Source organism: Crotalus tigris, unplaced genomic scaffold (assembly GCF_016545835.1).
Source record: "Crotalus tigris isolate CLP2741 ecotype Arizona unplaced genomic scaffold, ASM1654583v1 scf7180000018691.1937549, whole genome shotgun sequence".
In the NCBI taxonomy this organism is placed as follows: domain Eukaryota; kingdom Metazoa; phylum Chordata; class Lepidosauria; order Squamata; family Viperidae; genus Crotalus; species Crotalus tigris.
The window spans coordinates 1,493,366-1,520,650 of record NW_024097150.1 but is presented as its reverse complement, the minus strand read 5'-3'; the positions used below and the strand labels follow the sequence as shown (position 1 = coordinate 1,520,650).

General features: G+C 38.0%; 2 protein-coding genes across 9 annotated transcripts in view; one reads left to right on the top strand and one right to left on the bottom strand.

Annotated features, from left to right (window-relative positions):
• NT5DC1 (5'-nucleotidase domain containing 1) overlaps nt 1-27,285 on the top strand; it is an 86,971-nt gene that overhangs the window by 10,734 nt on the left and 48,952 nt on the right. The window lies entirely within an intron of this gene.
• COL10A1 (collagen type X alpha 1 chain) lies at nt 313-26,855 on the bottom strand. Of its 3 annotated transcripts, none has more exons than XM_039355511.1 (3): nt 26,826-26,855; nt 10,981-11,143; nt 313-2,970 (listed from the first exon to the last, which is right to left on the bottom strand). In XM_039355511.1, the coding sequence occupies exons 2-3, from the start codon at nt 11,126-11,128 to the stop codon at nt 1,163-1,165; spliced, it is 1,956 nt and encodes a 651-aa protein (XP_039211445.1). In that variant the 5' UTR covers nt 11,129-11,143; nt 26,826-26,855; the 3' UTR covers nt 313-1,162. The 3 variants fall into 3 exon arrangements, with proteins under 3 accessions (XP_039211445.1, XP_039211447.1, XP_039211444.1); XM_039355513.1 differs by lacking the exon at nt 26,826-26,855 and adding an exon at nt 13,860-14,720; XM_039355510.1 differs by lacking the exon at nt 26,826-26,855 and adding an exon at nt 11,639-12,237.

Here is a 27,285-nt window from a genome sequence, read left to right as displayed (position 1 = left end):
AGGACCCAGATTGTTGGGGGCAATGTAAATATATATATACATTGCTTACTGGTGTACACCGCTTAGAGAGTGCTTGAACTTAAAAGCGGTATATAAGTCTCATAAATAAATAAATAAATAAATGTATGTATGTATTAAACCTGTTACAACCTGTATTCAGAAATTCCCAGAGGAACGTAAAGTAAACACTACAATACCGTAAAAATAATTGACAGAATTAGACCTAGAAGACTTTACTTTCTCAAAATAAGCATTTAGGATAATAACACTGCTTTTTCACTAAATTCATTAAATGATCAGAGAAACTGAAAGAAATGTTTCACTTTTTATTTATAATTTTTTTAATCAAAATGGACAGATAGAACTAGACATTTTTAGAACAAACTGTAGAATGCTGGTTTTAAAAGAACACAGTACAGGCCATTTATATTGACTTTGTGCAAATGGTTTGGAATCAAAATGTTGCTGTGGGATGTAATATTAATAAAATGTAGACTGACTGCACAGTGGTACAATTAGTTATTAATTGTACACACTCCATAAGGTTAAAGCAGCTTAAAATGTTTTCCTAGCTTTCGTAGTTCTATCATTCTCTGAAAGTTGTATGTAAACAGACATTCTGTGAAGAGTACTCATTTGAAATATTTTCTGAGGATTATAATACTGTCAATTTAGTATTAAATATCTACAGTGAATGTGATCACCTATTACTAGTACTTGCACATTTGGACACTTCAGATGCTCACCTGGATTCATTTTGTGATGCAAATATTTCATTGAAAATGTTTAGTTATAGAATTAACAGAATATATTGCATTTCTTGCCTTTTCTGATCAGTTTTTTAAAGCTACGTATTGCACATTTGTTTGTATTGGTGGTATTACAGCCCAACACATCTGTGAAAGGAGATTTTGATAGTGGTGCCTTTTGGGGGGGGGGGATAATCTTGGTAGAAATCATCTTAATTAGCTTTTCAGTATGTGGGCAAGTAAAATGCATTTCTCAGTGTTGCCATATAGAATGATTGTACCTTGTGAATAATTTTTTTTATTTTTTTTTAAATTATGAACTTTAGAAATGTAATGTTAATTTTGTTAATTCCATTGTATATGTAGAACTACATACACATATACCTGGATGCGTGTTTCTGTTGTGCTGAATATTACATTTGTGCAAATAAGAAACCTGAGAAAGAGGAATGGACATATTCTGAAGAATAAAGGCCATTTGTGTCATTGTTGGGCAGCTGTAACCAGACTTGATCATTTTCCATGAGATCAACCACTGCACTACCAGAAGCCTGATCAAGGTACCCTTTCTTGTACTCATCAAATGTGTACATGATGGGTGAGCCATTCTTGTACAGGCCCACCCAAACATGCGTGCCTTTGACATGAACATGATAAGCAAAGTAGTAAAGCCCTGGTATCCTGCAGGTGAAGATGCCTGATCTGGGGTCATAGTGTTGTTGCTTGTTGTACAAAATTATATCAAATCGGATAGGAGTAGCAGATGCAGGGTAGGCTTTGGAGAGAATGGCAGTGAAAGCGGACACCGGCTGGCCAGTGAGACCTTGAGTGGCACCAGATTTTATAACTGGCACTCCTGCCAGGGCTTGCCCTGAAGGACCAGGGGGGCCAGGAGGGCCTGGCAAGCCAGGCTCTCCAGGGTGGCCTTTGGAACCTGGAGGTCCAGCTGGTCCCATAGGTCCATCTGTACCTTTTGATGAAATTCCAGCTGGACCTGGTAATCCCGGTGCACCTGGATCCCCTTTGCTGCCACGGAGTCCTGGAATACCTGAAGGGCCAACTGGTCCCCTTATACCAGGTATTCCAGGTGATCCTCTAGGACCTGGCCCACCACTGATTCCTGCTGCACCTTTAGGTCCTGGTGAGCCCATTGGTCCAGGTAAACCAGATGGCCCAGCGGGGCCTGGATCTCCTTTGGGTCCTGCCACACCTGGAAAGCCTTTGGATCCAGAAAATCCTGGCTTCCCTGATCTGCCTTCCAATCCTGGCAGGCCTCTATCTCCCTTAATCCCCGGTAATCCTGATGGACCAGTTGGACCTCTTTCCCCTTTGAGCCCAGGTCTGCCACTTGCACCAGTGCCACCTCTCAGCCCTCGAGGACCTGTTTCTCCAGGTGGCCCGACTGGTCCAGGCCTTCCAGGGATACCAGCTGGGCCTTGTTCTCCCTTGAGTCCTGGACTACCAGGGAATCCTTCAGGCCCCCTATTTCCCTTCATCCCTGGCAGTCCAGGTTTTCCAAATCCTGGGAGACCAGAGGGCCCAGTTGAGCCTGGAGGACCTGGATGTCCTTTTGCCCCAGGGGATCCTGGGAGGCCAGGTGATCCACTGGAGCCAGGGAGTCCTTTTCCAGGCATCCCAGGTCTCCCGGGAGAGCCCTGGGGACCTGGAAGTCCAACTGGTCCTGGTAAGCCTGGTAAACCCTTGTCCCCTTTAACACCTGGTTGCCCTGGAAACCCCCTTTCCCCAGGCCTTCCTATCCCTGCTTGTCCTGGAGGCCCCTGTGGCCCTGGCAGGCCTTTATCCCCTGGACGACCTGGAACCCCATACCCGCTTTCTCCCTTTTGCCCTTTGATACCAGGAGCACCCGGGACACCTTTTTCCCCAGGGATGCCTCTTAGTCCTTGGGGTCCTGGAAGTCCTTGCTTCCCCGCCATAGAAATTCCTGCAGGACCAGGGGCTCCCGGGGGACCTCTTAGCCCTGGAAGACCAGCAGACCCCATGCTTCCTTTTTCACCAGGGAATCCTTTGTCTCCTGGTCTTCCTGGCAAGCCTGGGGTGCCTGGCTTTCCCACCGCTGAAAGTCCTGGGGGTCCTGCAGGTCCTGGAGGCCCTTGGCTTCCATAGCTTGGTTTTCCTGGCTCTCCTGGAGGTCCTGGGAAGCCTCTAGGGCCAGGATGGCCTGCTGGGCCTTGAGGGCCTGGTTCTCCCCTTGCCTGTGAAACTAAAACAACATTAAGACAGTTAATATCCCATAGGAATTAAATGGTTCAGAAGGGCAGGTAGACGTACCTCCAGACATTTTACATGTTTCTAACAATGTCTATTAAAAAAAACCTTATGCCACTTAACACATAGTTCAGTTACAGTCATTTCTTATAATGTGATCATTTGTTTATCTTTTATTGTGAGTCATTTGGGAAGCAAGGGAGGAAGGAAGGAAAAGAAGGAAGGAAAGGAAGGAAGGAAGGAAGGAAGGAAGGAAGGAAGGAAGGAAGGAAGGAAGGAAGGGGGGGGGGAAATCCTTTCAAGCAACTTGTTTACATCTGTTGAATAATTTTTGACCTTAGAAAACAAAAGCACAGTTGCATTTTAATAGCTAGCAAAAAAAAGAAGCTAAATAGTGAAAGTGTGATGAAGATTCCATGAACACAAACTGAAAGCAGCTCATTGGCTTTAATGTGCGTGAAATTTCAAAATCTTTACATATGGCAAAGCTGACGGTTGCTTCCTAGTCATGATTTTAATGGACTGTTTGTATTTTGGAACCTGCAGTACTTTCTCATAAGAAAGAAAATCACTACAGTAAAGTTCATTTTTTGTGATAAAACATAAAACAACACAAATCTGTTGGTAAAGGACCATTTCCAGAATTGTCAGTCACAGGTACTGTGTTCCTTGTAGATATTTGATGAGCACCTTTCTCTTTGCACTTGAGATGTTTGGAGTCAGAGTCACAGAAGCAGAGAAAGTGTAAGAGTCTGAATCTCTGTTTCTTCTAAACCTGTCTACATTTTTCTGATATAGAGAAAGAAGGCCTGTTTCACAAGTGCCTTGATTGTCTGAATGAGTGTGATCCCATTAACTGAAGAAGTTAAATCATACAAAGCCTAGGCAGAACAGATAAGTGTAGCTGTGTCTCAGGAGAATGAATTGCCTGACATCACTTATTTATTTATTTATTTAGCATATGGCACCTGATATGAAAATATTATTTTCATTCCCACGTAGATAGTCCTCAAATTACGACTGGTCGCTTAGCAATTCTTTGAAGTTCACAAATCTATCTGTGGGGGTACTTACAATCCGGATTCAGAAATCTGATGGTCACCCTCCTGTGCCGTGATGTGACTGTACTTCCGTCGCCTGCCAATCAGGCCGCATTTACTGCCGTTTGCAGCATCCGGCTACCACATGACCACATTTTAAAATGGTGGTTTTGCCAAAAATCAGCATATATTTATTAAATTTATTTCCTTCTGGCTTTAAGCAAAATTGTACCCATAGCGAACCCTTGTTTTGCTTAATGAACATGGTGATTCACATAATGAGTGCCACAAAAATTGACCATCACAACTTGCGACTGTGATGGGCAGGCTCCTTTTATGGTTGTAACTCAAAGACTACCTGTACCTGGCCTCGCAATGATATTTCCATTAGGTAGAAAGGAAGGAGATGTGGTTTATCCGGGAAAAGGGCAGGGATAGACTAGTTAATGTGTTAGTTGTCCAAGAATTTCTGAGACCCAATCTACCGTCCTTTCTTCTCCAGCATTTGAAACATCCTGCTGAAGGGCAGAGCCAGTTTCTAAGAGAACAATCCTGTTCAAATTCACTTGCAAAGCTCAAGTGAAAGTAAAAGTGTACATATTATTATTTTTTATTTACTAGATGCATATTCCAGCAGATTATGGATGTAGTGCTTCTCATTTCCCTTGTCCTATTTTCCCGACAAAAACCCTCTGAGATGGGTTGGGCTGATAGAGAATGAGTGATCCAAAGTCATAGGTCACCTTTCCTAAAAGTGGCATTCAGTGAGTTGAACATGATCCTTGTGTTTTAATGCAGCCTCTGAAAAGTAATTTATTCTATTATTTAAAAGAGAGAAAAAAATTCAGAATGGGCTACTCTTACCTGGTTTTGGAACAGGAACTTCGGTGTGTTTATGTTTAAGTTTCTAATATTAATGCAGGTTTTTTTGGGTATTTTTAAACCAGTAGAGGGAGCCATGCAACCACGTAGAAGCCATAGAAAACAAAGGAATGTTATCTCCTTGCAGAGAAATACAGAATCTATAAGGGACCTTCTACATAAATGTATGTACATGTATGTATGTATCAAGTTTGTGTATGTACGTGTGTGTATATGTATGTATGTATGTATGTATATGTGTATATATATATACATATACATATAATATACATGCATACATACATACACACACATATATATATATACACACACATACATATCTCTCTCTGTGTGTGTGTGTGTGTGTGTGTGTGTGTGTGTTAGATTTGATCTCAAGATTATATTACGTTTTTAATAATTTAAACCAGCTTTCCCAACCAGATGCCTTCTATGTTATTGGATTACTGTATCCAAAATTCATAGTCACTAGAATTCTGGGAGTTGTCATCTTAACAGACATGGAAAGTTTCAGGTTGGGTATGAAGCTATGTTTCTCCAATGCCCAATTTCAAATTGTGCATTGACATTAACATAAAGAACTTTTCTAAAAGAAAAGAACTACTTAGTAGTTAGTGAAGGCATCTGTTTGGATACAATGGAAAGTTTTGAGCAAATGTTTTGCCAGAGACCACTCCAGAGTACTGGAATCATGTTTGGCAAACCTAACAGAAGGGAGTAGCAATAACAAACCCAAGTAAGTAAAATGATTTATGTTATAAAAGTTTGTAGCTGTCTTAAGGGGTTTGTGTAATTGCTTCACTATTTATGTTAGGAATGACTAAGATGTATTCTCTTGATAAATCTTCTTTGAGCTGACGACAAAATAGCAAAGCTGCATACACATTTTTCACATCTTTGTCAGTTTGTCATTGGGAAGAGCTAATCCATTCTTGCAAGTTTTAAATAAGTGTTTTAGGGAAATAGGTTTACTTTTGTGTGCTTTTAGTAAATCTACTTGGTCTTCTTTTAACTTGTATCCAAAATGCCTTGTGAAAATCATTTCCAGGAACTGCACAAAAAATCCCATGAACCTATGAAAGTTATAATATGGCTGTCAGTACTTCATTGAACGGGTTAAAATTTTTCCTATGTCCACATTTAGCATATCCACAAATACGTAAAAGCCATTAAGTTCAGTAGGAAGCCTAGCATCTAAAACAGGGGTGTCCAACCTTGGCAACTTTAAAATCTGTGGACTTCTACTCCCAGAATTCCCTAGCCATCCATATTGGAGAATTCTGGGAATTGAAATCCACAATCTTAAAGTTGCCAAGATTGGATACCCCTGATTTAAAACTTGAAAAATGATTTTAACATTACTCAGTTTACTTGTTCAGAGTATCTGTGATCTTTAATAAGCTTATTAGAATAGAATAGAGCTGGAAGGGACCTTGGAGGTCTTCTAGTTCAGCCCCACAGTCAAGCAGGAGAACCTGTCCAGTCTCTTCTTAAAAACCTCCAGTGATAAAGCACCCACGATTTCTGAGGGTAACCTGTTCCACTGGTTAATTGTCCTCACTGTTAGGAACTTTCTCCTTAATTCCAGATTGCTTCTCTTTTTGATCAGTTTCCAAAGCCCTCTGGTGCTTTGGAGAATAGTTTGACGCCCTCTTCTTTGTAGCAGCCTCTCAAATACTGGAATACTGCTATCATGTCTCCCCTGTTTCTTCTTTTCTTTAGACTAGCCAAACCCAAGTCCTGCAGCCATTCTTCATATGTTTAGTCTCCAGGCCTTGGATCATCTTAGTTGCTCTTCTCTGAACTTTTTCCAAGGTCTCAACATCTTTTTTGTAGTATGGTGATCAAAATTGGTTACAGTATTCCAGGTGTGGTCTCACTAGGGTTTTATAAAGCGGTACTAGTACTTCACGTGATCTTGATTCTATGTCTCTGTTTATGCAATCCAGGATGTTATTAGCTTTTTGGGCTGTTGCTGCACATTGTCCACTAGGACTCCAAGATCCCTCTCACATTTACTGTTTTTGAGCCAGGTCTCACCTAATCTGTACTTATATCTTTGATTTTTCCTACATAAATGTAAAACTTTGCTTTTCTCCACATTAAAACTTATTTTGTTGGATAGGGACCATTGTTCCAATTTGTCAAGATCTTTTTCAATCCTGAGCTTGTCTTCTGGGATGTTGGCTATTCCTGCCAGTTTGGTATCATCTGCAAATTTGATGAGTTCCCCTTCTATTCCGTCATCTAAGTCATTGATTAAGATATTGAAGAGTACTGGGCCTAAGACAGAGCCTTGTAGTACCCTACTGCTTACTTCTCCCCATGTGGATGTAGTACGATTGAGGACTACCCGTTGAGTATGGTTTGTCAGCCAGCTACAAATCCATCTGATGGTGATGTTATATATTCCACCTTTTTCTAGCTTACCAAGCAGTAGATTGTGGTCTACTTTGTTGAATGCCTTACTGAAATCTAAGTATACTATGTCCACAGTGTTTCGCTGGTCTGTTAATCCCTGAGTTACATTTTATTCTGGAAAAATCATTTTAAAAGTAATTGCCAGTCTTTATATTAGAATCAACGAGCCTGAATGACCCAAGTATACAAGTAAAGCTGCATGGAAATCCTTATTTGTATAAAAAGGGTGGAGAGGATGTCATTGTGGGAATGTTGTTTCAGGATGCAACCAGTTGCTGAGTATCAGCCCTATTCGCATAGCTTGTATTAGTATAGTATCGGATGCTCAGGCATTAAAAGCCGCTACTTCCTTTAGAAAGGAACTAAGTAACTATGTGAATTAGAAGCATCCCAAATAATATTAAACTGAAATTAGTGCTCCCTTAACTTAAGCTCACTAGATCAAGTCCTGCTGTCTCTAGCAGACAGGAGCAAATCTTTGCCTGCAGAGGAGAAACACATCTCTGGGAGGAGTCACTGTTGGCTCTTCTCCATTGGAGAAATTGAGGCTTTCTTGAGATTAGTGCTATGCCAGTGGTTCTCAACCTTTTTAATGCTGCGACCCCCCCAACCGGTCGTAAGTCGAGGACTACTCAACCGGTTGTAAGTCGAGGACTACTCAACTGGTGCAGCACCGTTTGCAGAATGGGACTTTTGGCGGGCTCAGCAGGGCAGAGACAGCCTGGACAATTCCTATTGGCTTTTGAAAGCCAATAGAATTAGACTCTATTCAAGACAGTCTATTCTATTGGCTTTCAAAAGCCAATAGAATAAAAGGGAGTAGCACAGCTAAGGAAAAAGGGAAAAATGGCGGACTGCGTTGTTTGGCGACCCCCGTGAAATGGTCGTTCAACCCCAAATGGGGTCCCGACCCACAGGTTGAGAACCACTGTGCTATGCTGAGAGGAGCTGCACTGGGAGATCCTTACCCTCCTTGTCATGGTTTAGTTCATGTTTTTCAAACTTGGCAACGTTAAGATGGGTGGACTTTAACTCCCAGAATTCCCTAGCCAGCATTCTGGTGCAATGCGTTCTCATTTTCCCCTGCCAGTGTGGAAGACAATTATTAAATCAAGCAAGGCATGGTTTCCAGCCCAAGGATTATGCATCACTTTCTCAACCGTCTTTCTTTCAAAGTAGACTCCTGCATAACCATATTAGAAATGCATAAGTTTAAACCTTAATATTTTGTTTTAAGCTTTAATTCCCTTAAAATGGCAAGAGTTATAAGTCAGTATGGAATTGCAGTTTAAGAATCTGGACAAAAATCCATTTAACTTAGAAAAATGTAGCCAGTTCTGTTAGATTCCTGACTTGGTTTTACCTTCCTGTTAATTAACACTTTTGCTATGAATTGTGCAGTATATCTTACTTAAGATAATTTTGAACCAAGCAAGGAATGTAAGGAAGAGTGATTGCAAAAGTCTTACTGCAATGTTAATCTTTATAGCATCCTACAAAGAAATCTGAGAATTACCTGTAATTAAAAAGCTTTTTAAATACCTCATGTTCTGTAATTTCACTACTGGGTATTTCAGAATAGTTCCTTTCTTGTAAGTCTGCCATATTATCTAGCATCCTCTAGACACTACAATTCTTAGTACCCTCAGTTAACGTGATATAATGGCAAGAAAGGATAAAAATTGTAATGGATGTATCCAGAGAGCTACAAGTTCCTCACCTATGGTGGTGGTGTTGATTGTGATGATAGAACTATTTATTTGATTAATGCTACTCCTTCCTACCCTGATTGCTAACCAAACCCTAAAAACAAAAATGGAATATATATAAAAAAGAAAAATTTAACTTTCATCAGCTAATATTACACTGGCTTAAATTTGAAGCATATGTTAGCATTTTAAAATCCATCTAACAAATGAACTTCTGCATCAAAGTTAGAACATATAATAAAATCTGAAGTTGGAACTTTTTCAGAAAAAAAAAGATTTCTTGTCTGATATTCCTGTTACTACTATGAAATGCGAAATTTCAGCCTCACCATAACTTCTCATTAAAGGCTTTATATTTCCATTGAACTGAATGAAGTTCTTGGATTTTGCATTTAAAATAAATCCTCTTGGATTTCTTTGTACTATTCCTAAATAGTATTACCTAAATGAATCGAAAGCTAAATCCATGCATGAATGGCAGGACAGGACAATAGAGAAGTCCGTATGGTAAAGTTGCCAGATATTATTGATCTTCAGTTTCTATTAAATCCAAAGATGATAGGACTTGCAATTCATCATCCTTTGGAGCAGGGGTCCCCAACCCCCGGTCCGTGGACCAGTACCAGTCTGCAGCATGCCAGCAACCAGGCCGCACAAACAAGCAAAGCCTTATCCGCGGGATGCAGGCAGCACACAAAACCATACCCCTTCTGGTCCATGAAAAAAACTCTCTCCATGGAACCGATCCCTGGTGCCCAAAAGGTTGGGGACCTCTGCTTTGGAGGGCCACAGGCTGTCTACTTGTTTCCTAGAAGGTTGCCCACCTAGTGGTCACGTTAGGTATTCTGCTGTCAATGAGCCTGTCTTAACAGGAGAAAATATATATTTTGAACTTTTACTTCAAATCTTAGTATCATGCTAAGAAACGTATCTTATTTTCCATTTTACTGTTAGCTGGTCTTTTGAAGTGGGATGGATAACAAAATCATTGCGACAAATCTCAGAGCTTAGTTTTAGTGATGGGTGCTACTGATAGTATTTCCATGCACTTGTTGCTGTTGGCACATCATTTATATTGTAATTGTTATGTTTTGAGAAAGAAAGGAAGTGAAAACAAATGATTTCAGTTTGCATTTTCCCTGTTTTGCCTTGAGCCTTTTGAATATTAGACCGCAAAAGTATAGTCTGGAGAAGGTGTTTTAAAATCACAATTGGAACACCTTAGAATGTGTTCTGTGTTGCTTTCTAGTCTTTCATCAATGCATCAGTTAAACATCTGATCACAAATCTGAAGAGCTAGTTTTGGATAGTGGTAAAGTTGCTGGCCTAGAAACCACCATACTGGGAGTTCTAGTTCTTCTTTAGGCATGAAATTTGGCTAGGTGACTTTGGCCAGTTTCTCTCTCTCAGCTCAATCGACCTCATAGGGTTGTTGTGGGGAAAAATGGCGAGGAGGAACGAATATTAGGCATGTTCATCACCTTGAGTTATTTATAAAGTAATCAAGATGGGATGAAAGTCTAATAAATAAAATAGTGAGTTTTGAAAAAGCACCCCCATCTATCTCTCTGGGATGAACTACTTTAAAATATTTGGTGGCATGTGTATTTAAACAGTTCCTTACAATTGAAATCTTTCTCATGGAAAGACAGTGCATCGAAGTGGTTTCTTTAACAATTTAGTTTTCTATGCATGGTCCAGAAAAGTTTATAGACAGAGCATTCAAGCATTATAATGTCCCATGTGCTAATTCCCTGCAGTTATTCTTCTGTATTCAGTTTTATAGTAATAATTGAGGTAAGTATCTGAAAAAGAACAAGAGTGGTTTACCTTTTACCAAGCCAATACTTTTTGTCTCTCAAAACAACATTTATGGAATAGCAAGTATCTTGGTTGATACTTAAGAACCAACATTCTTAACAAATTCATACTTTAAGAAGCAAAACAATTACTTACCAGGACTTTTTACGCTGAAAGGCAGAAAAGGTAGTCCTTTGATTGGTGCACTCGATTGTTTCTGATGTCGTTCAGGATAAAAGTGTTCATCACCCCAGACTATGTTCATGGAAAGCAGCATCAACAGAAAGGATAGGTGTAACTTCATATTCCTAAATCCACTCTTCATCGAAGGAAGTAAAAAAAAAATGGTATTTGTGTACATATTTGGAGAATTGAGCTTTGGATTCTTTCTATCCCTACAAAGTTGAAGTAAATACATAAACATTCTGCCTCAATGCAGCTCATTGGAGTATAGGCTTTAAATAATTCTTTTTTAAATGTAGGCATAGTAAGCATCAGAGATCTAGTTATATTTTGTTGCATGTTCAATATGAACTGCATAATACCCCAGTATGCAAATATATTCAGAAAGAAAAAGAGGAGAAAATTACATAGCTGCCAGTCCTGTGCCTATATAAACCCACTGAAGTTTCCAAAAGCAGAATCTGGCTCCCCCTGTTTCAGAAAGCAAGCCCAGTTAGCAACTCATGCAGACGTAAGCCTTCTGCACTAACTCTAATTAGAATATTCTCAAGTGCCATTAGTGAGCACATGAATAAAAATTCTGTTGCACTTAGAGATCTTGGAAGCCAAGCCAGATAGAATTGTAGCATACCAGCATGTTGTAGAATTAGAAATGTGTAATGGAGCAATCTTGGCTCATGAGTCCTTCCACTACAGGTGTGCAGAGCAGAAGTTGTTATTTCAAGGAACATCCTGAGTCATTTTATACTGTTTGTGCCTTCTGTGTTAAAGTTGCACTGTGTGGTAGCTCCACCCTTAAACCAAGAAAATGCTAATTATGGTGGAAAGTTTTCTTGACCAAACATGTTGTGTCAGGCTGGGTTTCTATTATTATTATTATTTGGGATGCCAATCTCCATTCATGAATTTACTTTAATTGTACTAAAACTGAGAAGGGGTTGGGAACTTATCTTCAGCAAGCACCTCTGGGGTTTAATTTAAATTTATCCTTCCTCTGCAGCAAACGAAGAAAAGAATGAATAACTATGCCAGAACTAGGTTATTATCTGTGGGGGGGTGGCGGATATTCCAGCAAGTAAAGTATGACAAAGGTTCCACCAATCTTGTAAAGACTACAGGCAATCCTTGACTTACGACCACAATTGAGCCCAAAATTTATATTGTTATGTGAGACATTTGTTAAGTGAGTTTTACCCCATTTTACAACCTTCCTTGCTACAATTTTTAAGAGAATCACTGCAGTTGATAAGTTAGTAATCTGGTTATCAAGTGAATCTTGTAAGAGGTAATCACGTGATCTTGGGACATAGCAACAGTCATCAGTATGAACCAGTTGCCAAACTTCTGAATTTTAATCACAAGATCATGGAGATGCTTCAATGGTCGTAACTGTGAAAAAAGGTCATAAGCCACTTTTTTCAGTGCCGTTTAACTTTGAACATTCACTAAATGAACTGTTGTAAGTCAAGGACTACCTGTAGCTTGTATTTTTTTAATGTAGGTTGTCTACACCTAATTCATCCATTTTCATGTTTCCTTTCCCCAGTTTTTTGAAAAAAAAAATGGTTTTCTCTGTTTCTCCCTTCTCCTATTAGTAATTCATTCAAAAAATGGGATATTTTTTTTTTGCATTAAAAATGGAACATTGCAGAATTGTGGGAATGTAAGGACTTGTTTGTCCTATTGAAATAGGCAGTTTCTTGCTTTTCTGTTAGAAGATTTTTTGCTCCGTACATGTTTTTAAATAGGAAATGATACATTCTACCAGAATAAGTTGTCCAAGCCCCAAATTCCCAGTGATTGAAACAGAAGAAAAAATTAAGCAGAGGGGTGCAGCTATTAGATTGTATAAAGCATTTTATTATTTATTTATCAAATAAAGTATTTGGAAGAGGTAGAGTATTTCAGAAACTCTGTTGGCACAAGTGAATCACTCCTTTTTGATGCATTTAACTAGCAGTACACTTTAAAAGGCTTACACAGCCTCTTTCAAACTGTCCCTGGCTATCAATGCAGGTGTGTGCATGTATAGATAATACTGACTCTGAAACTTTTAGCAAAGCAGTGTGCATGCTTTTACAAAGGGAGCCAACAAAGGAGAGCCTTCGAAACAGCCATGCAGCAGGAAGGCCAATGAGGAAAGAAGCATCACACTGATGTGTCACAAACTCTTCCCTGACTTGACAAAGCATCCGTGCAATTTGTACATGTTTTGGGATGTCACATTCCCAAATGAAAGAAGCAGCGGATTCTTTAACGCTTTGAGAAAGACGTTGCATGGCTTTGCTAATAGGTTTTGCAAAGCCCCTTTTTCATATGCTGCCCTAGTAAATATATTCTACAATCGAGTAACTGTGTCCTACTCTAATGCATACCATGATGTTCTCCATGCTTGATAAAGCAGCCTTCTTTGTTGGAGAAAGCGGGCTCACGCCCCTTTGAATATTTGGATTTCCATAACTCTATAAATATTCTGTAAGTATCTATAAGGCTGTGTTCCAGATTTGAATGTTCAGTATTGGTGGTATAATTTGAAAGCCCTTGTTTTCAGAACATAGAAAGGTTAGAAAGGTATATTCATCTCTGTCCAAGAGGCCTCATGTATATTGATTGTTCAACTATGAGTTATTTTATAGTAGGCATTTATTTTTCCTCAGTGTGATTGCATTATACATTAACTGTATTTATTTCTTTAGTACGTTTATAAGCTGCCTACCCTATCTATATGACTCTGGGCACCTCAACAATAAAAAAACAGCAAACTGCCCACAAATATTAAAAAACAAAAATGACATAAAAATAGCAGCCAAGGAGACTCATAAGCGCTCAAATAACTCATGACACGGACTCACCCATTCTATCAGGGCCCCAGGTTCAGTGGCAAAGCCAGTTTTTTTAGAGCCCTACAAAAGGCCAGCAGGATCAGGGCAAACCTAATTTCTGAGGGGATGATGTGCCAGAAGGTGGCACTATGGCAGAAAAGGTTCTCTCCCTCGAACCCAAGAGACGGCACTCCAGCAGACAGACAGAACATGTTTCTCCTGCCAGATCTAACAGGATGGGTAAACAGCAGTGGGGAGAGACAGTCCCATAAGAAACCCAGCTCCAAACTATGAAGGGCTTTAAAGAAAACCACCAGTGTCTTGAATTGTACCCAGAAGCATACCAGCAGCCATTGCTGTTCATGGAACAGAGGTATCATATATACCAAATGACCAGCACTCTAACCTCCCATACCACCACAGTTTGCACCTGCTGTAGCCTCAAAATACTCTTCAACGACAGCTCCATGTAAAGCACATTGTAGTAAATCCATTTAGGAGGTGACTAAGGCATGAATTCTGAGCAGGGCCCCCTCAGTCCAGGAACAAGTCACACTATATCACCTCACAAAGCCAGGCAAAGTATACAATTAGTTCAGCCTATGAGTAGCACAAGAAGTCTGCTTATTCTACTTGAAACAGCTTCCTGCTCCACTTTATCTGGAAGTCATATTTGCTCTGTGCTTTAATCCAACTATAATCTCCATATTCCATTCGCTGTATATCAGGTACATGGATCTAACTAGGTAGAAAATCCATTTATGAGCATGAGTGGAAGCCTGTTGAAGGATCAAGGGTCTGTTCAATCTTCTTGATCTTTGATTTATTGTTTATAATACATTGGAACAATCATACTATAAGTGCAGAACCCACACACCACACTTGTCCTGTGTATCCACAGCAGCTGAAGGGACTGGCTGTCAATGCTTCATGTGTTCCTGCTTTTTATTTTAAAAAATTTCTGACAGATTTCTCACAGCAAATTAAACACAAAAAAGTCAATAGTTTTTATGTACATGCATTTGGTCAAGACAAAAGTACACAGAACCATGTTGACCCATGTTGACTTCATTTCTTCCTTCCTATCCTGAAATGAATCTTGTATATGACCCCATTTTTTTTGTAAGGTTTGTACATCAGTTATGATACTATTTGTATTGCTGCTTGCTATTGGTAATAACTATTTGCTTTAGAAAATGCACTCCCTCTCCCCTTTTTTCTTATTTGAATACTTGATCAAAAATGCAGATTTTTTAAAAATCCTAGCTTAACAAAGCTATGTTTAGCAAGCAGATAAGAAGATTCTATTCTTAAATCATCTTTTATTTCTTAATTATGTCAAGCTTAGCCCTTTCCCTGCCCATATTACTTAGTACAACCTAAAGCTTTCTGGATGTATTGGATTAAAACTCCAATTCCCAGTAATAGCTGCAGGAAATGGTAAGGATTGTTATCCATTACATATGGAATACAAGACATTGGGCTTAAGGAAAATTGAGGTAAAGTGGATGTGATTTGGGTGTCCTCATCATTCATCCCATCATTCTTGGGATCCATCATGATATGCCACATGCTTGAGAGCCGAGGAGCACACAACTTCAGGAATGGAATTTCACAGGCCAGATTGATGTCCTCAGGGCCTCTGATTAAACATAGGAATTGCCAGTTTGAATGAACTCAGAATCAGACTCATCCAGCTCTCTGTTTTGTAGTGTCTCGCTAGTTAGGACATGAAAATCAGTGGACCTTTTTTGTTGTATTTCTTGGCAGCTGTATTCAGAGGGGAGAGTGGCCATCCAATACTACTTCTTTTATTCACAAGTGACAACTGAATTTCCATCAGTGCAGCAGCATACTCTAAATCTATTTAAGTAACTTGGAAGTCATGTTTTATGGTTTTATTTAAATAATCATTTATAAAGTACATCATTTATATTAATAACATTATCTATACATATTTCTGCTTATGCTCATTTATGATAATTTAAATAATTTATGGGCTGCTTTTCAGGACAATTTATTTAATGTAGAATAGACATGATGTGATAGCAAAATACTGTGCGACAGAAAAACATTTTAAAGGTCCATTAGTTGAACATCATAATGAGCCAGGTTTGGTAAATATATATATGTGTGTATGTATGTATGAGTTTGTATGTATGTATATTTCATTCATTAACCCATCCAACACTAAAAAGATATTGGATAGTTTTAAAAGCTTCCTAACAATGTTAAACTGTTTGTGTATGTATGTGTGTGTGTTTGTGATTGTGTACTGATTGTGCACAGTTACAGTGGTGATGAAAAAAGTAACTTTATAACCAGTTCGCCCACTTTCAACCTGCATAGGTCTGTAAAGCAAAGGAGAGCTAAAGTAAGATCATAAGCACAGTTGTGGCTTCACTTAGTGACTGTTTTGTTTAATGAACAAATTGTCAGTCCCAATTGTGGTCACTAAAAAAGGACCACCTATGCAATTTGCTAGCCATAGCATAGCTGTAAGCCCTGGCAGGGGATCCCAGCTGGCAGAGATCTCATCTACAGAGACAGTTTCCTACACCCCAAAAATATAACAGCTTTGTCCTCTATGTTGATTAATACCTTGCATTTATGGATAAAGTGAAGTTTGTTAAGTATCTCATTTTTATTTTAAGTAGCAGTTATTGTGCTTTTGCTGGATGATTGTGTCAATCCCATCTAGTTTTACTAGTATCAGCTTTAACATATTGATGTCTTTTTTGATTAATCTATTGAATGTCCTGCAAGGTTGCAATCCTGAAAATAAATTCAGGATATAGTAACTTCAGTGGGATTTCTGAGGGAAAAAAACTACATTGCAATACTTATTAAAAGAGGTATAATTATTTACATCCTATGTACAAAGCTCTTACCAAACATCAACAATGAAAAAGAGGCTTGTTTATTTTTGGCATTAAATACATAACTTGAGTGGTCATTTAGGGCGATTCCTTATCGTACACTTTATTTAGTGTAAGGATATTTTTATTACATCCTGCCAACTTCTAATAGCATAGGGGGTTTTCTGGAATCTGTTTACCTGCAACCAGTTATGATGCTGAGGCTTTAGTTTAAATAGCATATGCACTACATTTCTCTATTTAAAAAGTAACATAGTGTCCTTAGTTTCCTAAATACACACAGAACTGCTTAAATAAAATGCATATTTTTATCAATTTATGTGACTAGAAGAGTTGGTGGGTTTAACCATGGTAGACAGGTTCTTTTGGATGCTGGTTCTTTCTGTGATGCCATCATGAGGCAAAATAGGATGTGCCAGTTAGTAATTCTGCTTCTAGAATAGGAAAGATGACTTGCTACTTTCACTTCTATTGATTTGTTACTCCATTCCCATAGGAGTACACACAGTTGCTCAGGCTGAGAATTATCAGGTAAACAGGAGAGAATATAGTACAAAGATATCACAACAGAAAGCTTTAATCCTGGCCTTGACCCCTAAGTCTCCAAGACCAATAATATGTCTTCCATCATTTGCCTTCTGGCCAGACTAGAATTAATCATAGAAATTGTATTCAATCACAATTAGATTACTTTCTAATATCCTGTCTTGTGATAGATTTGATTGATGGTTATCCTGCTACAGGTAATTTTTGTTACCTATGAAGATATTTTTTAATAAGTACCATACTTGATTTTTCAGATTAAGGTCTGGTTGTCACTTGGTCCCACTGATGCCAACTTAATTTTAGCTTAACTCTTCACAATACATATAGATCCTGGAAGGGGGGGGGGAATTAATGACATACAGTAGTTTAAGGTCTGTTTCCATATCTCTTCATTTAAAATATTTTGATCTCTGTATCTTGACTTCTAAACCCCTGGAAAATGATCAACATTTGTATCATTGTGTTTTGTATATGGAGAAGTTAAATTGGGATGAAAAGTCCACATATTAAGTTTATACATACAACCTGTGTTGATACAAAGTAAATGAGTTTTAATACTCTCCATAATCTCACTCAGTCTTTGAGCATAATACTAAACATGCAGTTATAGCCACCACATACAGGAGGGGGACAAGGCCACTTGCTTCTTTATGCACTTGCTGTCTGGGGAAATCTACACAGCCATTTTGCCATACAGTAAGGACACTGCATTATTTATTTATGAGACTTATATACCGCTTTAAGTGCAAGCACTCTCTAAGTGGTGTACACCAGTAAGCAATGTGTGTGTGTGTGTGTGTGTGTGTATATATATATATATATATATGTATATGTGTGTGTGTGTGTGTGTGTGTGTGTGTGTGTGTATATATATATATATATATATATATATATATATATATATACACACACACACATTGCCCCAACAATCTGGGTCCTCATTTTACCTACCTTGGAAGGATGGAAGGCTGAGTCAACCTTGAGCCGGTGAGATTTGAACTGCTGACCTGCTGAACACAGTCAGCTAAAGTGGCCTGCAGTACTGCACTCTAACTGCTGCGCCACCTCGGCTCTTAATGGTTAATGGTTCCCTGAATACATATCATATACTGTGTCTCAGTGTCCTCACTTCCCATTATTCAGGATACTGCTTATACATAGCGCTTAGAGCTCTGAGCATTGTTAGAGATCCCCACATACCCAGTTCACAGTCTGTTTCTGTTGCTCCCCTCTGGAAGGAGGTTTCGAAGTATTTATAGCAGTACTACTAGATTCTTTAACAGCTTTGTTCCTTATGCTATCCATCTTGTAAATTCATAGGATCCTTTTTTTTTGTGATGTATATGTATACATTCGAACTAGATTGTGATTTTTCTCTGTGTCGTATATGTGTGTGTATGTAGGTATATGGATAATAGTATTTTTTTGAGAGCTGAATGCAACGCAATTCCATTTTAATGTATGCTGATTAGTGTACATTTAAAGTGATAATAAACTTATTCTATTCTATATAGAGCACATTGATGTGCATCAAGGAGAGGTCCTAAAAGCATGCTCTGAGCAGGAGTTTTAAGGCTCCAGTAGGCTTTGAAGGTTTTCTGTGAGACTTCACCTTTTTTACCCACCCTTCAGTCTTCTTTGGTCTACAGGAAAGACAACTACTTTTGTGTTTTTTGTTTAAATGGGTTGATCAACAAGGAGACTGTGAAGCCTTGAAACTGACCAGCCTTGGTTCAGGTCATGTGATGGAAACAACTCAGTTCTTGTATTTCTGTAGCCTGCATGATGGGGAATTCCTTTCTCCTTGACTGCTGTTTCCAGGGAAGTCCTGTGTTCCCACTTCCACTCCTTATATTATGTCCTTGGTTAGTGTAAAGTTCTGACTTAGATTTCCACAATTAAATCCCATTTTCAAACTCCAGCTCTTCAGGAATACTTGTCTACTGACTATATCTTTGCTGCCTAAATCCAGAGTTCTAGATGGCAGCCAAGAGAGGGTAGACAATTCATCAACTGATCATCATCTTCATCATAGATAAATCCGCTGATGGGATCAAAGAAAACAAAGACAAACATTGTGGATTAACTATCTTTCTTCCTTTACTTCCATTTCTGTTTTTGTCTGCACCATAGTTGAGATTGAGGAGGAGCACAATCTGTCAAAGCCCTTTGTTTCTCTCTCTTATGAGGAGCAAAGAATGTGAGTGAAAGATGGAGATTTGTTAAAATTCCAGCATAAAAAGAAGGACTCTTTGAGTCACATAATAATAAATATTGTGAACACTGTGTTTTTGAAACACAAATGGTCAAGTAGATTTTGTTTTTAAGTGAATAAGCTGATAGTGAATATTAATTTTCTTCCTACCTTTAAACACCCTACTTTCCCTAGTTTTATTTTTGTCACTGAAATCCGTGTATATACATCCAAGTGGTAAAATAAGTATTTGGTTATTTTGGTTTATAACTACTCTGATCCACAAATTAAAATAGCCTTCTCCCCCTTACTTCTAAATAAGGGTCTTGCTTTCCTTCGATGTGTATTCTCCAATGACATCCTGAGTAAAAGCTATAGGAGAGGTCATGGCTAACTCCAATCCCCTTGGAGGTAAAAAGGTTCAAGGTATTTCCTCAAAAACCACATAATTAAGAAAAAATCTTCCATCACTGTTGTGGAGCTATTTCTCAAAGTGCACTTTTCCAGCAGGTAACAAAGTTCATGAATAGAAACATTCATATCTTTCAACCTTGTCCCCAGCAAACATCTGATTCATGAAGAACACCCCATATGTAAACAGGTGCTCAGGTATTTAACAAAATGTTTTTAGCTCTTTTCTTTTCTAGCCTAATAAATCAGTGTTTGAATGTGTTTTTTTTAAAAAAAAACAGGATAGATTTTGAATATCTGTATATTTTTAAAAGCAGGATCAGTGTTTACTGTATGCTCTGTATCTGCCTCCCAACTTCTCAAGGGCTCCCTTGTATTTTAGAAAATCCAATTTCCCCTGTAAAATTCATGTTCCTGTCATATTTTTGTAAGATGGATACATATTTTGTTTGTGTCTGCATATATGGGAATGAATGTAACTAAAGGGCTTGACTCTGAAGCAATTAATTCATGTCTGCTCTCTGAGGAGCTTCTGCTTTATTTCTTTGCATTAGCACTCTGTTTGAAACCTATTAGGATGAATATCTGATCAGCATGCAATATTATTTTCAATGGAAATGTGGGTTTTAGGTTTTTTTTAATAACTAGAGATACAGCAGTGATAATCCACAAAATAAATGTGGAAGGCCATCTTTACGGTTATACCTTTTCAATGTCAACATTTTTTTCCAGATATATCTGTTAAGAACTTTAGCTGAACTATTTTTCAAACATATACTTAAAAGCTTTTTGTAAGATGGAGGGGGAAAAAAGCTTTGTTCCTAACAGAGTAAACTTTTAATTTTCACTCTGTAATTTTCATTCTGTAGTTTTGCTGACATGCACAAAATGGTAAAAGCATCTTGGATACTAGCATTTCCACTTTTAACATTTTGGTAACAGGCTTATCTATCCCTAGCTGGTGTCTTTCAGAAATATTTTGCAAAGCTACAATACCTGTTTATTTAAATGAATACTAGTGTTATTCCTTTTTATTTTTGGCCAATACAACAAAGTTTCTTGATATTGCTCTTCTTGATATTTTAGTGTATTTTAACCACTCTGAAGCTGGTTTGTTTCTTTATTTGTCATATTTACATTGCATCCACCTATTTGAATAAAAAGAATGCTTTCTTTGGATCTATTCAATTACCTTTCCACACTTAAATATTATTTTTTTAAAATTTTAAGTGAACTGCAAAACATTTTGAATTGGTTCAGTTTTACACAAGCAAATCTTTGCTTCGAATTCATTATTTTTATACCTTTCACTAAAATCTCAGTATTTCCCTTTCTCCCTTCCATTTACATGTAGTCTACCAAAAGTGGAAAGAACATGGAAAGTGCAAAGTACAAGATTAGCTTTTCCTCTAGTTTGTCTAACCAGGAATTGACTTTCTCACCATAGTGGTTGTCCTCCATTTATACAGCTTTCAAAAGGTTATGGAAGTGCAGTGAAAATACATGTGCCAAACTTTATTTATATATCAACACTTGGCACTGAGATACCATGTTTAAAAGCCCATGAAAACCCCTGCTCACACTATTATTATATCACTGGTATTTCAAAATCAGGTTAGATTTATTCCTGTTGCTATATTTATTTACTTTGCTAAAAGTTTTTTTAAGTTAAGCTAAGCTAAGCTAAAAATGACATTATTTTTTGAACGCTGGTATTTTGCCAAGAAACTGACTTAGGCTTTTTTTTCAATGTATCCTAGCAGAACATACTCCCTTGCAAGAGCAGAAATTTTACATAACATGTCATCATTAGAATGCCATTGCTTATTTTCCATCTGTCCCTTGCAAGAGAAGAAATTTTACATGACATGTCATCATTAGAATGCCATTGCTTATTTTCCATCTGTATCTGCCAGATAGATGGATGGATGGATGGATGGATGGATGGATGGATGGATGGATGGATATAGATACAGATATAATATTGTGATAGGTTTTATCTTGCAAGAATGATTTTGCAAGTTAGTGCAGGTAGTCTTCAACTTACGACAACAATTAAGCCTCAAATTTCCATTGCTAAACAAGGTAGTTGTTGAATGAGTTTTGTCCCAGTTTATGATCTTTTTTACTACAGTTGTTAAGCAAATTACTCCAGTTGTTAAGTGAATCAATCGATTGTTCAGCAAATGTGGCTTTCCCCATTAACATTGCTTGTCAGAAGCCGGCTGGGCAGGTTACAAGTCATGATCACATGATCCCAGGACAGTAGAACTATCATAAAGACATGCCAGTTGGCAGGTGCCCAAAATTTTGATCATGTGACCATGAAGATATTGCATCAGTCGCAAGTGTGAAAAATTGTTCAGTGCTGTTGTAGCTTCGAACAGCCACTAAATGTATGGTTGTAAGTCAAGTTGATCCCTAAAACAGCTATATTCAATATTCCTGGGGGAGTCAGAAATATTATAATTAATGAACACAAGAGGATGGAGAAAACCCCTGTCATTCAAAGCTTGTGCGTCACTAAACAGATTGATTCAGCTAAATGAAAAGTAAATAATAGTTGCATCCAATAAATTTCTCAAAATAAGTTTGCAAGTGAGGTCCAATTCTAGGAGAAGTTGATGATAAAATAATGACAAATTCTTTACTCAGGATTCAGATTTGGAAGATTGAATATATTTCAGATGCTAGTCATGGGGAAATGATATTTTCTATCATGAAATAAAAGTGAAGGGCTTTGCTTCTTTGATTGTAATTGATTGAGTGTTGTAATGAAGTAAGGAATACTTGGTTAAACATCTGTTTTGTTATTTGGAATTCATTGGTAGAACTTCTGCTGCATAATTTAAAACGGGTGTCAAACTCAATTTCACTGAGGGCCACAACAGCATTATGGCTGCCCTTAAAGGGCCAGATGGGCGTGGGTGGGTGGGTGTGGCCAGATCATTGCAATTAGGTAGGAGTTGCTGGGTGGGTGTGGCCAGATAGCTATGACTAGGTAGGCGTAGTTGGGTGGGCATGGCTGAGTAGATGCAGCCAGCCCAACTCTGCTTCCCCAAGAGGGCGCCCGGCCACACTTATGTCCTCCTCAAGGCTGCTGCTGCTGTGTTTGCTCTCTTTGGCCAGTTTGCTGATGATGGGTGTGGGAGGGCGGCAGGGATGAGGCTCGCGGGCGCCACACCGAGATGGCTGCTTCGCCCAATGGGCTGCGATGGCAATTTCCCCTTTGGGCTCGTGAGCTTCGCAGGCTGGAGGAGAGTTTTACATTAAAAACTAATGAAAGTCAAGGTAGTAGGGAAATGGGAAAAGGAAAGGAGAAAAGAGAAGTGTGGGATAATGTGAAAGGGGGGGTGGAAGTGTTAATGCAGTTGAATGAAAACAATAGTTACAGCTTCAATATTTTACTTTTACATACTTAGTAAATACTAGCTATTTCTACAGCAACAAATGAATCTACTCAGCAAATCCCAAAGTCAAAATTTCACTTTTTTCTATCTTGAGCACAAAGTCTAGAAGTGATTACCAAAACTGGATATGTTCTTTTCTTTGATTAAAACAGCTAATTTGACTATCTCTGCTAGGTCCCTCACTTTTTTCCACCCATTCTTCAATTGTGAGGATTGATACATCTTTCCATTTTTGTGGATAAAGACTTCTCACTGCAGTCAGCATATACCTAACAACATTCCAGATTTTTTTTCAAGTTCCTTGTCCATTAGTTCTAAAAGGGAAAACCTCTGCTTTCAATTTTATATTCCTTTTAAGAATCTTCTGCATTAAAATATGAATCTGGCCCCAATATTTCTTTGCTTTATCACAAGTTCACCAACGGTGATATAAAGTTCCTTCTTTATAATTAAATTTCCTACATACATTTGAAATATCTTTATACATCTTTGATAATTTATCAGATGCTAGATACAACATTTTGTAGAAATTTTCTTTTAAATTATAGTTAGGTGTAAATTTTTCTGATGGCATACCAGGAAGCATTTTTTAGAAAAGAAATGATGGCCAGGCCAGATTGGTGAACTGATCTAGTGCTCAAATAATATCTTTTAATCAAGATGAACATAATCTCAAGTCAAAAGAGTTTCTATTAGAAGGACATATTTTTATTGGCCTACATATTTGCAACTGAGGGGAAGATTTAATTTAGATTAAAAAATGCTTAAGGTTTGAATATGCAAAAAGTGAATTTGAAATTATACTATGTCTTAATCATGAACATATTATTGCCAGGGTTTATAAAATGTTGTTGAAACTAAATTTGGAAAATGAATATGTGAAACATTGTATGATTCAATGGACAAGGAACTTTGGGTATAATATAATACTTGAGTAATAGGAAAACATGTGGATGAAAAGTTTAAAAAACAAAAACATGACATTCTTTAGACATTATTAGGATTATCAGTTAGTCAGCCTTCCATAGGTGTGTACATCTCTAGAGGTGAAACAAGCTTGAATCCCCTTTGTTCCTTTTCAGTTAGCTTAGATAATTGCTACATGCACATCAAGCATATAAAATGCTTTCCAGAATATTTAGGAGAAAGTCTTTAGAGTTCTCTGAAGTTGACAAATACATATTGCATGAATTTTCAGAAAAATCTGCATTCTACATTTTTGCAGCAATTTAGGGTCTTATACTGCTTTTATTTATTCACTAAGTTTATTTTCACACTGTCAGTCTTCTTTGCTGCATATTTTATGTAAAACTATTAGATAATATTATTTGTATAGATTAAAAAAATTAAATCGTGTTTGTGCACACCTCTATGTACACCATTAAATTTGGCATCAAGTATTATGTGGCTACTTATCTCTTAATGCTAGAGCAGTGGTTCTCAACCTTTTTAATGCCGCGACCCCCAACCGGTCGTAAGTCGAGGACTAATCAACTGGTCGTAAGTCGAGGACTAATCAACTGGTCATAAGTCGAGGACTACTCAACTGGTGCAGCACCGTTTGTAGAATGGGACTTTTGGCGGGCTCAGCAGGGCAGAGACAGCCTGGACAATTCCTATTGGCTTTTGAAAGCCAATAGAATTAGACTCTATTCAAGACAGTCTATTCTATTGGCTTTCAAAAGCCAATAGAATAAAAAGGAGTAGCACAGCTAAGGAAAGGGGGAAAAAAATGGCGGACTGCGTTTGGCGACCCCCGTGAAATGGTCGTTCGACCCCAAATGGGGTCCCGACCCACAGGTTGAGAACCACTGCGCTAGAGATTAAAATAAATGATTTTTAATTTGTAAATATTTATCAAAAAGTAAAATAACAGAGTATTTATTTTGTACAGAAGTACAAAAAAATAAAGACCAATAGAGAAGAGAAAAGTTCAAAAGATATATGTACAAGGAGAAAGCTGTTCAGTGAAATGTTTGAAACCAGTACCTATAAATAGTATTATTGTTTGGTCACAGTGTATGTTCTATGGCATGAATGCGCTTATTCATATTCACATGCTATGAAGTTACTGCCAGGATTGAAAAAGTAATTTGAACACTACATAAAATAGGAAATATATTTGTGAACTGCTTAAGCTTCAATTCTTTACCCATAAACATTAAACTCCCTTGAACTCAGTTGTACTGACTTTTAAATACGTATATATAGAGGAAATGAAAAAGTATAGGTACTTTTATGAATTCCTTTTGGTCTGTAAGTAATGTAAAGCAATTCCCCCAGGGGAACAGTGCTGTTCACTTTTCCTGAAATGGTGCTTTCATATTTTTTTAAAGACTTTTAAGTATTTTACATATGGTGATAGAATTTTGTATTATCTTAATTACATATTTAATCTGATATTTTGAAACAGAGAAACACTTCTAGAAAATTCTACATATTTTAAAGGAAGAAATAGCAGAAATGCGTTATGAAGAATTGTGTATTGTGTTATTCCTATTTTATTTACGTATGTGTGTGTATGTATACACGTGTGTATAGGAGGGAGAGAGATTTTATTCCTTTTCACTTAAAGGAGTGTTGAGGGAAAAAAAGAAATAAAGGGTCTTAGGCCTGTCTTTCTGCTTATCAATGAGATAAGTCACCAAAGTAGAATGGGACCAAGTTTGATGTGGCTGGGGGAGGAGAGCCAGCAAAAGAAAGTTCAGGTATAAAAATGGGTCAGATCTATCCAAATGGGTCGGATCTATAGAGAAAAAAAAATCATAAAAATTCTACCAGTGGACCCCTGTAGAAGAGAAAGTTGGACAGTGTGTTAAAATGCCACATTTTTGGTAGAGAGAAGTTCCCTGAGGATGGGCTCCAGCACAAGTCCACAAGCTCAGAAGACTAAACCTTTGGTCTTGGTGACCGACCCAGATTGAATCCTGCAACATTATCCTGAGACATGAATAATTTGCTTTCATTTGTTAGAATGCTACCGTCTGCTCCATGCTTAAGCCCTCTGGTCTCTTGGTCATATGATCCTAGGTAGAGTTGGAAGGAATTCAATGGACTGCATGCTTTCCCTAACATGTGCCCAAGGAACTTTGATTATTAGACAGACAGAGAGTAGATAGACAGATAAACTTGCTTAATTGGAAGAAGGTCCTCAATAAATGTTGAGATGTTCAACACACCATAGAAGTGTCCTGTTTCGACAAATGGAAGGAAGTATTGTGCTTTCCAATCCTGATGTCTAGACTGAATTCATTTTTGGAATGATCAAAGCAACTATTCCTTGGCTGTGCCTCTATTGACTTAAAGCCACCCATAATCAAACACTTCTCATAGGTGTAAATAAGCAAACCCTTCAACTGTTGCTCTCAGAATAGACAACACCTCCAAAAAGTCATCTATGTAGAGGTGCTTAGAGAAACAGTAAGCCTGAAAACTAACCTATATTCAGTGTCAGACACTGCTTCTATTCATGGTCCTGGCAACCTCTGGACTATTTCCCCCCCCCCCCAAACCCAGCAACAACAAAATAGCATTTCAAAATTAGAAAACAAAATACCTGTTATGAGACTGCTAGCCAGGTACAGAAAGAAACTCAGGGTGGAAGATTTATTTGTAAGAGCAAATATATCCTCCCACTCTGACCTCTTTCATAACCTCAATCAGTTTTTCATGCCAGAACAACAAATGCAAAAAAATTTATCAAGGAAACTGAAAGGCAGAAGAGGTTCAGCTAGTCCCATAATCAGATCTTGAAATAACTTTAAAGCTAGCAAAAGCTTGTATTTCACATTTTTCCTTCAACTCAAAATCAGTGTACAGGTAATTCTTGACATACAACCATAATCAAGCTCTGAATTATAGTCATAGGTTGTTGCAGTCATAAGTTGAGACAGCATATGACCAGACCTGATTTTTTTGCCCTTTTTTGCGGCAGTGATTAATCAGACACCACAGCCATTAAATGAACACCATGGTTGTCATAACTTTGAAAATCAGTTGCAGTTTGAGGGGGGGGG